A 12,960-nucleotide genomic window follows, 5' to 3' on the forward strand; every position below is an offset into this window, starting at 1 on the left:
ACTCTGACCTTGTTGAAGAGCTTATGTTTTACATTAGGCTCGTATGAAAGCACCCTGAAAAAGCCAGTAAGCCTAACTTTATTATTGCAGCCCTCGTGTTTTACTAGGCACACAGGAGGTGTCTGGTATTTTTTTTCGAAGTTATGAGTCAGTGCTTTGTGGGGCACCAGCCATTAGAGGTGCATCCAACGTAAGGCATCCTGGTACATTTACACGTACACATTTACATTTATACGTTACGCCACTTTTCTATCTGGCGGAGGAGCTGGGTGCAAAGATCATAGCCTATGCTGATGATACCCAGCTCCTCTTCACGGGGAAGGAAAATGACCTGTCCCCTGATTTAGCCAAAAACTGTCTTACAGCAGTTTTTAAATGACTGGTGGGAGCACAGCTCAAATGCAACGAGGACAAGTCTGAGGTCCTCCTCTATGGGTCCTTCCCTCCGCATTTCAGGGATGACCTTTGGCCAGCAGGTTGCCCCTTGCCAAAGTCAACGGGGAGTCCAGTGAAGAATCTGGGGATCTGGTTCAGTGAGGACCTCCGCTTCTCACCACAGATAAAAAAATTGGCCTGAGTGTGCTTCGGCACACTGAAATCACTTAGGAAATTCCTACCATTGCTGCCCAGAATGGTGACTGGTGCTCTCATCCTGTCACGTATAGACTACGCCAATGCCTTATACATCGGCCTTCCTGGTTATCAGCTAAAAAAGTTACAGACCATCCAGAATGCAGCAGCAAAAGCGCTGCTGGGCATTCCGGGTAGGTCAGGCACAAAGCAACATCTCCGGGATCGGCATTGGCTCCCAGTGGGACAGCGTGTCCTGTTCAAGGCGCGTACTCTTGCCCATGGTGCCTTATACAAAGCCGCCCCCCCTTTACCTCAGGAGACAATTTGATTTCAATGTGCCTCGTAGACATTGACGCTCTCCAGGGCAATGCCTCGCCGTTATACCACGCTACCACCTTGCTAGAACTGGGGGCAGCTCCCTCTCTTTCAGGGCGGCCAAAGCCTGGAATGCCCTTCCCCACAAACTGTGAAACACCCAAGACCTTAGGCTATTTAAGAAGCAGCTAAAAGCCTTGCTCTTTAACTAACAACCAGCCGCGTTCCACGCCCTTCTGTCTCCTTCATATTGGTCTCCGCGCCGGGACACTCCAGAGTTTCCGTGCGCAACTACAAATGACACATAACATAACATTGGCCGTTGCAACCATTTTTTGGGGTGTGTCTCCTGTAAGTTCTGTGGCCTTTTATAGGATGTCCCCATAGGTATTTCCAATTGCCATTCTGTTTATATTTGTGAATCTGTACATAATATTTAGGTTTGAGAGTACTAAAGCATTTTCCTTTTTCAACTAAAAAAACTGACTGGACAGAAATGTAGTAACTGTTATTTGTTGTGTTTCTGAGTTCTGAGTCTCTGGCCTACACCTCCCCAGACTCAGCCCATGGTTACTATGACTCACAAATCTTGAGATCAGGACCTAAAAAAGGGGTCACTTAGTTCCCAGTTTGGGAGTCTGCAGGCAAGAGACTCAAGGACACTAGAGGCAAAAGACCTGTGTTATGATAACTGGGGCCCAATGCCTTTTGATTTTTCTGGGATCCTCCAGCCTGGAGTTTCCCACTTTGACAGCAAAACCATCCACCCACACGAGTTATGCCACTTATCTGAACAAAGGCTGCTCCCACCAAGATCAAAAGACTAAATAGGAAAAGTTTGGTTTGTTTGGGTGGATGTATTTCTAAGTAATGCAATTTTATTTGATTTAGGATGTTCAATTACCTACCGTTGTCTGTAGGTTCTTTTTATCTAACCTGTCTCGTTGGTGATTTTCTGCTTTCTAGTGGAACCAGACCCTCCTTTGAACCTAAGTGGTCAGATTGTGACCCGGGAGAATGCTGCCTTTGTGCAGATTAACTGGAACCCGCCAGTATCGGCAGACGTTGAGAGTGGTTGGATCTCACTGGTGTACCAGCTGAATTTCAGACCTTCTGCTCTGCAAGAGGACTGGAAGGTGAGACATCAGATGAATAAGTTATATTGTGCTTAAGTAACAAGCGTAAATAATCCTCTCCCTGTGTTGGAGAATGAGTGACTTAGATTTCAGTAAATGTCTATATTTTGTCTTCAAAATGTTGCCAAGGCAAATGACAAGTGGAAAGAGGCAGTTCATTGGTAGTTGGAGTGTATAAAAGGGTGTGTGGTCTGACTGTCAGCATTCTGTACTCCTCAGCTCTTATTTGTATCACTCTGGATTCTCAGTTGAAAGGCAACCTGAGTATCTCACTTTTCAGGGGTTTCTGAAATGAATGTCACGCATTTCTGCTACCGGGAGAGTTTTGGGCATTCCAAGGTGTGGCACCCTGTATTCCTAAGAACCCGCTGCATCATATATGTAAGACCTATGATATCCCAGTCATTAAAATATATTAAGATATTTATTTATGAAATGTAATGTAGGACTGTGGATGTCTTTTTACTGCCTAGGGAAGCTGTACTAAAAAGACCTTCTAAAATGCTGTAACAAATTTCAAAATGCGGTACAACAATATAGGACAACTCAATAATCCCACAGAAGACTGGATGCAATTGTATAAACCCATGTATCCTCAAAGGGAACGATTCACACTTAGTTACTTGTTTCGAGGATATAAAGTCCTTTCTTTAGATGGGGATTTCTTGAAGTCCAAGTCATCGACTTTTCGGGCCCCAGGAGGCCCAGTTCAACAAACGTCCAGTCGTAATCCTCTGAGCACAACTGTTAAGATACTGGTTGGATTTATTCCTTTCCTCATGCTTGAGTATTGCTCAGAGGATTAGGAGCGGGCGGAGTACTTGACACACATTGATACTTACTTTATTTAAAGAGATTGTTCTCTTGACACTCAGGCTTTTTTTGAATTGGGACATTTTTGGTCCTTCCTTTTGGCTGCATCAGGACTCCTTCCATAATAGACTACATTTTAGGGATCTATAATGCATTGTAGTATAGAAACCTTGTCCTGAGTATGGTCTCAAGTGCTTATTAGCCGCCTCGATACCGAAAGGTCAATGAACTGACTGCCACAATTGCCAACAAACGGAATCCAAGAAATCCCTGTATAAAGAAAGGAGTCTATAAGAGACTCAAAAAGAGAGCGTTGGGTGATCGTCTAGTCTGTCACAGACTACTACCCTTAATTCTTGGAATCAGGGTGATTGGGTTGGGCATTTCTCTGTTAATTCCATTAGAAACAAAATAGATGGATAGAGTATTTATTAAACTGCGCTAATTTAAGTGTTACCGTGGTGATGGTACCTGCCTAGGGCAAGGGTTGAGGTGGAAACATGAGCCACTCTTCATTCATGACATGAATTTACAATTGATACAAGAACAAAATAATGATCCCCAGAAGTAAATTGAGACATCTCTTTGTTTACCAACCAGCATGTATTTATACAATGTTTAGCTTTGTGTTGTGCAATCTAGAATGCATGTATGTCCTGTTGCATCTCACTGACCTCTCACTTGTAATCCGAGGGCATTCTGCCTGAACCCGTGCATTAATCCGCTCATGGAGGTGACTTGTCCACAGTTTCTCGTTCTAGTATTTTTTGTGCATGGTGCAGAGCGGGTTGCATTTGTTTGTCAAATTTACGTGAAGTCAGTAGAGGACAAGTTTCTTTGGGTTTACAAATACTTGACCGGTAGTGAGTCTACTATGGCAGGCTTTTTGGAAGGACCTAGGAAACTACCCAAGATTCATCATGAAGGACTTAACTAGTCATTTCCTCAAGAACTGTTGTCTTCCACATACTGCACACCTCAGACAGCCCACTGATATCAGTGCTGTAATACTGATATGTTACACTGATATAGGGCACTGCCATCTATATGCCCTACTGGGCCTTATCATTGGCAGTGCCCTATGGCAGTATTGATAAAATCACATTGTCTTTTTCCAGCACTAATTTGCATTAGATAAAAGTAGTTAACTATTCAATTACTGAAGTTCCATTGCACCCAAGCGTAGGCCCATCCTTCAAGGGCATTGGTTAGTTTTTAACAAGTTATATTTTACATGGAATCCCATTTAGAAATAAATCTTTGGAAAAATCCTCCAATAGGCTTTAGAGTTTAGTGTAGGCCCATCTATACTCTTGCAATTCCCCAGAAATCGCAGTTGGTCAAGTGTCGTAGTTGTGATTGGAGGGGGACAGTGTTGCACGTGTATGTGTGGCATTATCTTACAGCATAAGACACTGCACTCTGTGTAAGTGCAACCTCAAGGTTTATATACCACACACACACATTTATAGAACCATCCAGTGCTGTTATAGATTTTGGTTAGAATAATACTTTCACTTTAAGGTGTTTTTTCAGTGACTTTATGAGGATTTTTCAAATGTAAATTAGGGCTTGGAGCCAAGTTAACCATAACTTCACTTTAACCTTCCTGTTTTCAGCATATATGCAGCTGTGCAGAGTATAATATGCTGTGTAGACCTTTTGTTAAGCATGGGGAAGTTCCATGACCGAGGAGATGCAAAGCACACACACATACACATCAGTGAAAATAAATGTGTCCCAATAAAGCATTGTTTTGAGAACCTATACTAATAAACCCACTTTGATTAACCGAGCAGAATAAAATTGCAAAGATCTAATGTAACAATTAATTTATGCATAGAAATAACACTTCTAACAGCCACAAGGGCACTGCAAACTGATTTTACTTTACTGCACAAATGTCAACTCTTGCATCCTATATTGGATTAACTGATGTTTCTAAAATAAATAAATGCATATTAAAATGCCTTGGCATAAACCATATATCTAGATGCATAGAGTGTAATGTGCTATTTATTACCATTGTTGCTGTTGAGGCAGTGAAGGGGCATCATGACCCGCTCAAGGCTTTGCCTCTCATGAATCATGGCCCCTGGCAACACTCAACAATAGGGGAGAGACTAACAAATTAATATACCATGACCAGGATACAGTGGCGGCTGGCAAGTGGTCAGAGTGGGGATGGGGGGACACATGTGTGATCAGTGCATGAACAAGCACTTATTTTGATAATTAACACATAAATAATAGGCATTGTCATTTACAATGCCAATCGCTCAAACTCTTGTAAATGCGAGACCTATTTCATTTCAAAGAAGCCGCTGCCATTTTCTCGAGCTGCTTGGAAAGTGAAAGTGTGTATGGCGCGCTGAATGTAGCAGGAAAGTATGTTGTGCCTGCAGTAGGAGAAACACATTAAAGAAAATAGTGCTTACAGATTAAATAAGACATACCGTGTAACAACAGAAGTGAAAGGGCCTGTCCTCGTGGGAGGTTACAAAGGAAGACAATGTGGTACTAAAGAGGGACTAACAACCTTTTAACGAATCGGAAGCCTGCATTTACAAAGGACAGTGACACGAGCTAATGAAAAATATGGGTGGAGAGTGGGTGGAGCTTCAAGTCCATACTCTAATACAGCATGCCTCGTACAGCTGCTTATGCGCTGCCCAGGCTCGACCTAAAAAGAAATAACCACTTACCTTGCATGCTGCATGACATCCTCCTCACTCTGTCTGTGTTCTGCTGTGTCGCCAGGAACTTCCCCAAAACCAATCCCGGCGCTGCTCTCACCAGCATGAAAGCAGTGCCAGGATTGGAGGGAGCAGCCCATTTGTGACTTCTTTAACCTAGCTGTCTGAAGACAGCTGGATTGGAGAAAGCGCAACTCTGGCTGGCCATCGCAAAACAGTTGGCCAATAAGACAAACACACATTAAACTGAAGTGCACCGCTTACTGCTGCCCCTCAGCAGCAGTGGCCCCGCCCGTCCTGACACTTGGTTAAGGACGGGTGGATAAAAATATAATGGTAATAAATTAACTTTATTGCCATTTTATTTTTCTTCTCTGGGGCTTTCCTGGGGGCATTCTTGGCAGTGGGGTGACGTTCCGCCGCTCACAAGGAGGAGCCGCCCCTGCCAGGATGCCAAAATGCACCGAAGCCTTCTTGCCAAGTGGTCCGCCCCGCGCATCACGCTCTTTGTGAATCAAAGTTTTTAGTTCTAGCTTGACAGCACACCTGTCTGCAAAACCAGTTACCAATCCTGCAAAATCTACAGATTGGACTTTTGCTGCACCCAGAGCAGCATATCTCTCTCCTTACATGCTGTTGGTTGCTTGGTGTATGAATCTGTCGTCTTTGTGGTGCTTGTATTGCGATGCATAAGGACATTTCAAAAGTACATTGACTCGTCATCATGCATCAAATTCTTACTCTCAGACGTGCGTTTTATACAAAAAACAATTGTTTTTTTTCTTTTCCTGGTATCAGGCTATTTACATAGTTATTCGGGATTTAAAATACAGGCCAGAGCTATTCGCTTTGCCAATGTGGGTTTAATCCCTTTCTACCAACCGTATGTACCTTAGATTTATGTTTAATGTCTGGAGTCCAACTTTGTTCAGACTACAGGCTTTGAGATTGGACTACAGGCTTTGAGACAGGCTTTGAGATTTTGGGCAATGCCAACCCTGGATGTTCTTTGTTGTGGAGAGTGGATGTTATCTTCCTCATCGCCTCGACTGGCATGCAAACAACAAATGCCAGGGCAAGACCAGGGCCTGGTGGCACGTAGACTCAGTAGCTTTGTCCAAGCCACCTTCCTAGGCGTGCAGCAAGTTCAAAAGATCTGCTCTCCCAGAATCCTTTGCAGCTCTCCCAGGAGAACAAGAGGGTATCTCTGGCAATACTACCCTCTTTCCCAACAAGACTCCATTCTCTAAGTTCACCAGCCCTGGGCAGAAAATGACATTTCAGAGAACATACTGAGCGGCGACTGACAATGGTGCTGGAGTGACACACTACAAATTTCTGACATTACTGGCTAGATATCTACTTAGCAAGGAGCTGTCAGTCATGAAAGACAGGAAGTCTCTTTTTCTTTTTTCACTGTTGCTAGTAATGTTAAACAAACCCTTTATTTATCCCCTCAACAGATCAGGGGACCTTTAACCGAGCCACAGTTTCAGCTGCATGATTTGGCACCAGGAGAGTCCTATCTCTTTCAGGTTCGCTGCAAACCAGTCCGATCTGGCCGCTGGAGCAACTGGAGCGAAGTCATAGAGCTAGGGATTCCGGCCGCCCTAACTAAAGGTAAGCCAGGCCTTCGGAAAACTTTGGCAATGTGCACATTTAGTTTTCTCCAGAGAGGTTTTGAATTCAACAACAATAAAATCACAAGCACCTTCTACCAAATTTAATTTCTATTTTGAGTCAGAATGGTTACTGTTTTTCTTCTCCATATAATGATAATGGCGGAACCGTGACCGGCGTCTACATTGCTGTGTATGGGATCCTAATTTTTTAAGTATTTTTATGTTTATATGATTACTTGCATTGCATTGAAGAACTTATGCATTAAAGAATCTTTTTCTCCAAATGACATTGCTGCATTACACATCTGAAGCAATTGCAAAATAAGCACCTGTTAGAAAGCTACTCTTAGTGCAAATGAGAATTGTTTCCAGAGGGTTGGATCAGGTACAGAGAATGCACAGCCCTCTCACTCTGAACATGAGGACCAGGGAATGACCCAGGGTAGTTTGGAAGCTGTAGATACAGTTCTGTTGGGATGGTACTAAATTGGTGTTATATAAGCAGCAATATTTTCAAGGAATGTGTTACACTAGGGGTTTCTGGTGTTGGGCAACAAGTATCGGTGCCATGTCAGATTTATAGCACAATCACATGAGATAGAATTATCATACAGTGCATGTAGATGCTAATCATTTACATAAGTAGTGCCGTCTTGTAAATGTGGCTTGACGTTGGGCAACCCCAACCTAGACTTTGAATATGAAGCCTTCACCTCCTGGCAGCAGCTGAGCAGTTTTCAAAGAGAGGGAGACAGGCTTCCAGCCGGACACACCCAGGGAGTGGCCGGCCTCTCAATGTTGAAGAACATGGAATTTGTGTAGGGAGAGGTGAGATCTCCATGAATACATAACTTTACATTAGATCAGATCATCTAATGAATATTTGAAGTACTCCGCACAGCTCTTCAGAGAGACGCAAAGCCAGAAAGGTTTGTGAATCAGGAATCTTATGATAAGGAAGCTGTGACAAGTCATTATCATAGTTCCATTACCTGGGGATGCAAAAAAGATGACATGTAAATTGTAGTATCAGAAATATGCCATAAGAAGTCTTGTACGTACAGCTAAATATTAAGGATAAAGTCCAATGGTGCAAGAAGGGTACCATAAATAAAGAGTAAACTAAGGGGTGCTTTACCCTCTCCCTCCAGTTAATAGTTACAACAAAATCAGAATAATACTTGTAATTACCTATTTGCAGTGATGGCTACAAAAGGGAAAAGGTAAGATTAAGAGAAGGGCTGTGGACGTAGGGGGTCGTTCCCCAATTAATGTAATTATTATTAATGTTAATAGTATGTATATTTTTTAAGTGTTTTTCTGAGAACAGCCTCAGAATTCCCATTTTAAAATCTCTGAGATTTTTCATAAATTAATACAGGATAGAGAAGCCAAAGGTTAATCACTCTGAAATTAAAGTTCAATGAGTAATCTAAATTTGTTAAATCCTCCTGAGAGCAAACACATACAATCCAAAAAGCTGCAGAATAGGCACAAATACTAAACACACTAAATTAAAAGTAAGTTATTCACTGACAAGTAATTGTTTGACATTTGAAGGACTCCAGGGTATTTTTTATTTTAGAATAGCATAAGAATAATATTGCAGAACTACCAAGTCATGGGCAATGAAAAACCCAATGAATCTTGTTGTCTGCAACAGACCGAGCCCCGAGTAGGGTCTTTACCTCCACTCAGCAGCAACTTTGTTACTGAGGAGAAGACAATGACATGGCTGAACCGTGACTGCACAAGAGAGCGAGGATGAATACAGAAAAGAGGAAATGAAGGGACTGAAAATGAGCCTTATCGGCTCTAATACTAGGATCAGACTGTGGCATAGAAACCAGCCATTAAGACACCACAGAGGATACAGTTGTAATAGCAGGGATTTACAAGTCCTCGCCTTCAACACATCCTCAGAGAGGATCTTGCCAGGATTTACAAGTCCTCGCCTTCAACACGTCCTCAGAGAGGATCTCACCTGGATTTACAAGTCCCTCGCCTTCAACACGTCCTCAGAAAGGATCTCGCCTGGTTTTACAAGTCCTCGCCTTCAACACATCCTCAGAGAGGATGTTTTGCAGGCGAGAACCCGTACCAGCAACACATGGAGTCAGCAGACTCCCCACGTGAGTGCTCTCAGCATGGTAGACTGACATCCATAGCAGACATTGAAGGAGTGATACACTGTGTTCGTACTAGTTCAGCTCAGTTATTATTCAGAAACTATCACTCTGTGACACACTTAGGTAAGTTAGGTTTTCAGTGAGACCCTACCAAGTTCCCCATCGTAGGGCTCCAGAGTAAAGTCCTCTTCCCAGTGCAGATGTTACGCTTCAAGTGCCTGCTGTTTTGAGTTATTCACTTAATAATAAATTATTGGATTTATGCTTTTTCATATCTAGAATATTCTGTGCCCCATAAATGGAAGGAAGTCTTACCTTTCGGTTCCTTATTTGCACTTTATCAGATCTTGTCTCAGATTTTTTTTTATGTGTTTCAATAGCTGTTTATTTATGTTGGAAATAGCCATTCTGTATCCTCTTTCTCCCTGACACATTTACCTTGATGCTGTTTCTTTTATTTTTTCAGAGGTGCCGACGGCACCTGCTGAGCATATGCCAGCCCTTTGCTCACTTTCTTCCTCCACCTTCTTTCTATTGCATTTGTTGCCAACAACGACAAGTTTCAACAGCGGCTGTACCCAACCGAGGAGGCCTGCAGCCATTCTAATAAATGCAGCTAAATTTCCAAACTCTCCACCCAAATTCTGATCTCTTGATCTTGTTTCACCGAACTCTTCGGTGCTGCTGTATCTGAAGCTGTACCTCCTGACAAGCACCTTCTCAAGAAGGGCGAGAATGTATCTGTAGTCAGCATATGGATAAAAAACCGATAGGAGAGTGCGAACTGCTTACATTTAAATGTCTAATCTCTTCTAATTTTTATTATCTACCATATTTGGGATACAGCAGTGCAGTTTGCCTCTCTTCTCAGATTTCTTTTTTTCTTTTTCTTTTTTCCGTCCCTCTGCCTTGTCACTGGCAATAATATATCAGTAAATAATTGTATTGTATTCTAATTGCATCAGTATAGTGCTTACTACCCCCGATGGGACAATGAAGAACTTGATGGTGGGTAGCATGTTACTCTGTATCCCACCGCTAACGGTTAATCCTGTGATCAATAACTATTGTCCTAGATTTGTTGGTTATTGGGTTCGTCTTCTGCTATGAGGAAACTTAAGACGTTCCTCCATCTTCAAGTGGTGATGCATTGTGTTAATAGGAGTTAGGTATAATTAGACTGAGTAAAGCAAGTGAAAAAGAGGAGGGAGGAACTAGGGTGGTGGGGGGTAACATTGTGAGAAAGGAAGGAGAGATTAAAGAGTTTGATGTTTGGGAGTGGGAGGAGTAGATAGGTTAGACAGGCTTTGGTGTTGCAGGAACAGTTACACTGAAGAGCAGTATATGCCTTTTAAGGAGGGGTATGGTTATTTTAGGTTGGTAGAGAGTAAGGCATCCGGCATATGCAAGGATAGCGTAAACTCAGAGACCGGATGGAGTGTAAGGAGAGAATCTTTCAAACAGGAAGGCTGGCTTTAAAGCGGGTTATTTTCATGCAGTGTTTTTGGAATGTTGAGCTAGGATACTATCGAGGAAGTATAACGTGTGGGAAAAAAGGCAGAAAGTTTATGACTTGTGGGTAACTGATATAAGTTGTTCTATCCTTGTTTTCTACACCTGCCCCCCAATGGTGCAGACTCTGTTCTCTTCCATATAGATACTGAGCAGCACTAAGGCATTTTTTTTAATAAGGGGTTTGTCTGAACTGTAGTTGTTGGGTATGTCTGGTGATTTTGAGGAGTAGAAAGACAATGGGGTTTGCACTGATGATACTCTTATGTGGGTGTTGAGGCTCTAGGGCGATGTGGGTCTCCCTGATATCAGGGATTGTTTGTTGACCAACTGATTTAGCAGTTCTTTGATCTTAAAGGGTCCTGGAGGGTATCTGTCTGTGGGCAGGAAGTGAGAATGTGTGGATTATTTGTTAGACCAAATTAGTTAAACCAGTTTTTACCCACCCTTCTGAGCTCCAAGTGATCTTTGCTGATAGGGAATTCTAAAGTTTTGCTGCTTGTTCGGAGAAATTAGTTCCCCCAATAGTTTTCTTACATTATATTATTCTGTGGGTGGACGACAACAGTTCTACTAGTCAAGGAAAGCTGTAGTTGGAAAGTTGTGGACAACTTTCCCAGTGGTTAGTCATGCCTGCTAGCCTGCCATGGTGAGGTAGTATTGACATAGGTGGGCCATAATATGTGCATTAATGTACTTATTGCTAGGGAGAGTGGGGAGCTCATACAGTAGGTGGAGGATGACTAATATACCAGATCGTGGTGGGAGGTCAGATGTCATCTTGTCTATGATATCAACGGTCACCATAGTAGCAGTGGAATTAGTCTCACATCCAAAGATTTTAGTGGCTGTATTACAGGGAATATTAACACATGTATTCAATGGCCTTGTATTGTGTTGAGTGGTGCCCTGCCATTAATACACCCCGCTATCTAGGGATGTAACCAGAATCTCAGAAGAGTTGGTCATTCGTAATAGCATCCTGGGTAATGCAAGAACAGGAGGATCAGTGCTATGAGTTAGGAATGTTCATGTGTTTGTTTAGATTCACATAGTTGGTTTCATCCATGTTTGATGAATCCACCTCAATTTGTGTTACAAGTTTATGTTAAACACATGTGATACAAACTAATGTGCGTTCATCAAATTTGGAAGAAATCAACTATGTGAATCTAAACCTGTTTATGGACATTTCTTAGTTAAACTTATTCTCATGTTTTCCAATTATTAGGGATACTGGTCTATGACCTCACTTGGAAACAGATTTGGACACATTTCCTATTATTAACTAGGGGTGGGCGGAATTTGCGTAATTGCGTTACGCAAATCTCAGCAAAACAGCAAAAAATCTCTGCGAACACGAAGAAATTCCGTGAACACGCGGAATTGCTTGTTTGCAATGCTTTTTTCCTGTTCGCAATTGCTGTTTGCGTGCTCGGGGGGGAAATATCTCGCGAACACGCATTTTGAGAACGCGAACAAGCAAAACATTTTTTTAAGTCGCGGAACGCAGAATTATGGGCAATTTCCTGTTCTCCGCGGAACACGAAATTACCCAAATGCCGCGAGCGGAACGGAATTTACCGCCCAGGCCTATTATTAACAGCTATACGTGTACAATTTTATGTTATGTATGATCCTTCAAACCTTTAACCTTTGCAGGGGTAAAGGAGTAATGGTGGAGCCATGACCAATGCACTCCTTACCTAGACCTCACACCACCCGCATTACTCTTTCTTATGAGTATTAAACACCCTCCCCAAACTGAACTCTGTGCCTGACGTGTTTCAAGCCCCCCACACCATCCTCGTGATCCCTCACCCTCAATTGTTCTAATATTTTATTTTTTAAATAACCTCCTTCCCTAAAACCCTCTCAAGTTTTCCTTCCTGGCACCCTTCATCAGTATGAACAGAATACCTGGCCTCCTGCCACACTTCCACACTGCAGCTTCCCTGCCTTCACCCATTTAAAAGCAATGACCATCAGCCTGCCAGTCTGAAGCATCTTTCACCTCCCTGGCTGATGCTACGTTCTCTGCTCTCTTTTGAGTGCAGAGAGCTGGTACTGTGCTTGCAAGCGGTGCGAGAGCAGCTGTCAACATGGCCTGGTGTCCGTGTGGGTCTGCAAAATCCACCCTGGTTGCAAATCTCCCCCCCCCCTC

At 42.7% G+C, this 12,960-nt stretch overlaps 1 protein-coding gene across 2 annotated transcripts in view; it reads left to right on the top strand.

Moving 5' to 3' along the window:
• LOC144772403 (prolactin receptor-like) overlaps positions 1-12,960 on the top strand; it is a 438,551-nt gene that overhangs the window by 350,891 nt on the left and 74,700 nt on the right. For both annotated transcript variants that reach the window (XM_078656689.1, XM_078656690.1), the window contains 2 exons: positions 1,855-2,024; positions 6,997-7,153. In XM_078656689.1, coding sequence (XP_078512815.1) covers positions 1,855-2,024; positions 6,997-7,153 — 327 coding nt within the window. The remainder of the gene's footprint in view (positions 1-1,854; positions 2,025-6,996; positions 7,154-12,960) is intronic.

The sequence above is a fragment of the Lissotriton helveticus genome, chromosome 8, assembly GCF_964261635.1.
Source record: "Lissotriton helveticus chromosome 8, aLisHel1.1, whole genome shotgun sequence".
Lineage (NCBI taxonomy): Eukaryota > Metazoa > Chordata > Amphibia > Caudata > Salamandridae > Lissotriton > Lissotriton helveticus.